General features: G+C 38.5%; 1 protein-coding gene across 1 annotated transcript in view; it reads right to left on the reverse strand.

Annotated features, from left to right (window-relative positions):
- Positions 1 to 395: 395 nt before the first annotated feature.
- The window catches only part of LOC107556932 (guanine nucleotide exchange factor VAV2-like), a 68,906-nt gene continuing 67,292 nt past the window's right edge, over positions 396 to 2,009 (reverse strand). The window contains exon 3 of the mRNA XM_016240195.1: positions 396 to 442. Coding sequence (XP_016095681.1) covers positions 416 to 442 — 27 coding nt within the window. The 3' untranslated portion in view covers positions 396 to 415. The remainder of the gene's footprint in view (positions 443 to 2,009) is intronic.

Consider the following 2,009-nt stretch of genomic DNA (forward strand, 5'->3'; position numbering starts at 1 on the left):
GGTGGAGTGTCATCATGCTAATTGTCACAAAGACGTGAACCAAAATGATTGTGGTGTTCATTTAAATGATAACAACTGCATATCCAGATCCAATTAGGGGAGGAAAGACAGAAGCAGTTTGGTTTGAATGCCACATTAAACCAAAAGTGAACCCCAGAGAGCTGTGTGTTTATGAGTAATGATGAAAATGGAACAGTAAGGAGAATCTGAGTCCATCTGTGATTGTCGTAAGGATGCGTCCCACGGGCTGATTGAATGGAGGAGGGCATGAAACATCAGCGCACTGACAGGAGTGCTCTGGCGAGTTTAGTGAGAGATGTGGGGGTGAGCCATCTGTTTGAAAGACCTAAAAGAAGCGAGATGGAGAAAGAGATGAGAGGCAATTACCTGAAGCATCAGGAGGGACAGGTGTCTCCTATCTGCTCCACCCAGGAATGAAGTGCTGATGAATGAGAGCATGCAGAGACTAAATATTCACACTAAACGGACAGATTTGTGCTCTCTTCTCAACACAAAGAAGGAAACAATTAATTCAAGGCACTGTTAGGATTAGGAGGGATCAAGCATGAGAGTGACAACACTTAAAACAGACAGCAATGCTTATCGGCATCCCTAAAATGGCCACCGACACATCAACCGGCCCACCAACTGCAAGGACACAAAAGACTGAGACTCTCCATTCCAATTAAAGGCACCATGAGCTCGACAGGCCAAAGAGATATATTACTGTCCGAGGTGAAAGTTCAACAATGTATGTGCTATTGAAAGATTAAAAATGCTTTCTATCCTTCAGCTCTAAAGCTTCAGAAGCATCAGTCTCAGGTCATTTAAAAGGAGGTGGATGATTTGCATGTATGGCGCACTAACATTGAGCTGCCTACTTCAATATATTATAATGCGCTGCTTGCCCTTAATGGAGAATCAATGACAGGACAAGCCTGTCACCTTCGAGTCGACGTAAACGCAATTTACACATTGACATGTGGAGAGTGTGTGTGATTGATTCTGACTGCTTGAGGGTTTTAATATTGTTTTCCGTGCGCTCATTGACTCTCACTCACCGTCTTCTACATTATCCATGAAAGCTCACCGTCTGGCAAAGGCTTAATCGCACTGTCTACGCCCCTCCCTTTGAGACATTAAAACGCTCTCATCGTCTTGCCACTCCTTTCTTTCCTGACCGAGGTATTGGAAATGTCCAGACACTAGGGATGGGAAGATTCCCCGATTCGCTCGGTGCATCTACATAAAAAGTTAATGATGCGATGCATCGGTTTAAAAAGTGTGCATCGGCTACAAGTTGTCATTTATATTGCGATGCATCGTTTCTAACATATTTGCATTGGTAAAAAACGATTAATTTATATATAATTACTAGTAGATGCGCTATACTTTTATTATTTAGAAAGTGACCAATAATCTGTGACCAATATTTTATATGTAGATTGATTTCTCCTCTCTAAACTGTTTCTCAACAGTGAACGAGCGCTGCTGCGCGCATGCGCGCTAAACAGACAGAGCGCAATCAAATAGGAGTGTAAAAATTCTGAATAAAATATACATTTTGCTAAAAAATTTGTTTTGAGACATTAAATGTGTCTTTTGTAGAATTTTAAACCTACATATAAAGTGTATTTTTATGATAGCAGTAACTGTAAGTGGACTATTGTAATAGGTAAATCAAATGTAAGCTAGTAGGCTACAGTACTAATTACTAAGCTCAAATGAGTTAACGTGTGTTTCTTATAGCAGTTAAAATGTAGTAATTTTCTTTAATTATTTATTTTAATTTTGAATTCAGTGATTTTAAATTCTAATTTAGTTATTTTAATGCTTTAAAGAGCAATTTTAGATTGTAATATTATAATGTTCTGCTATCTGTTCTGCAAACTATAAAAGGCACAGCTGTATTAAAACCAGAGAGAAAGGCTGCATGGCTAGAAACTGTAAATAACAAAAAAAAAGTCAAATAATAGTATGTAATAATAATAGTAATAGTATAAACTGAG

Source organism: Sinocyclocheilus grahami, unplaced genomic scaffold, assembly GCF_001515645.1.
Source record: "Sinocyclocheilus grahami isolate Dianchi unplaced genomic scaffold, SAMN03320097.WGS_v1.1 scaffold584.1, whole genome shotgun sequence".
Taxonomy (NCBI): Eukaryota; Metazoa; Chordata; class Actinopteri; order Cypriniformes; family Cyprinidae; genus Sinocyclocheilus; species Sinocyclocheilus grahami.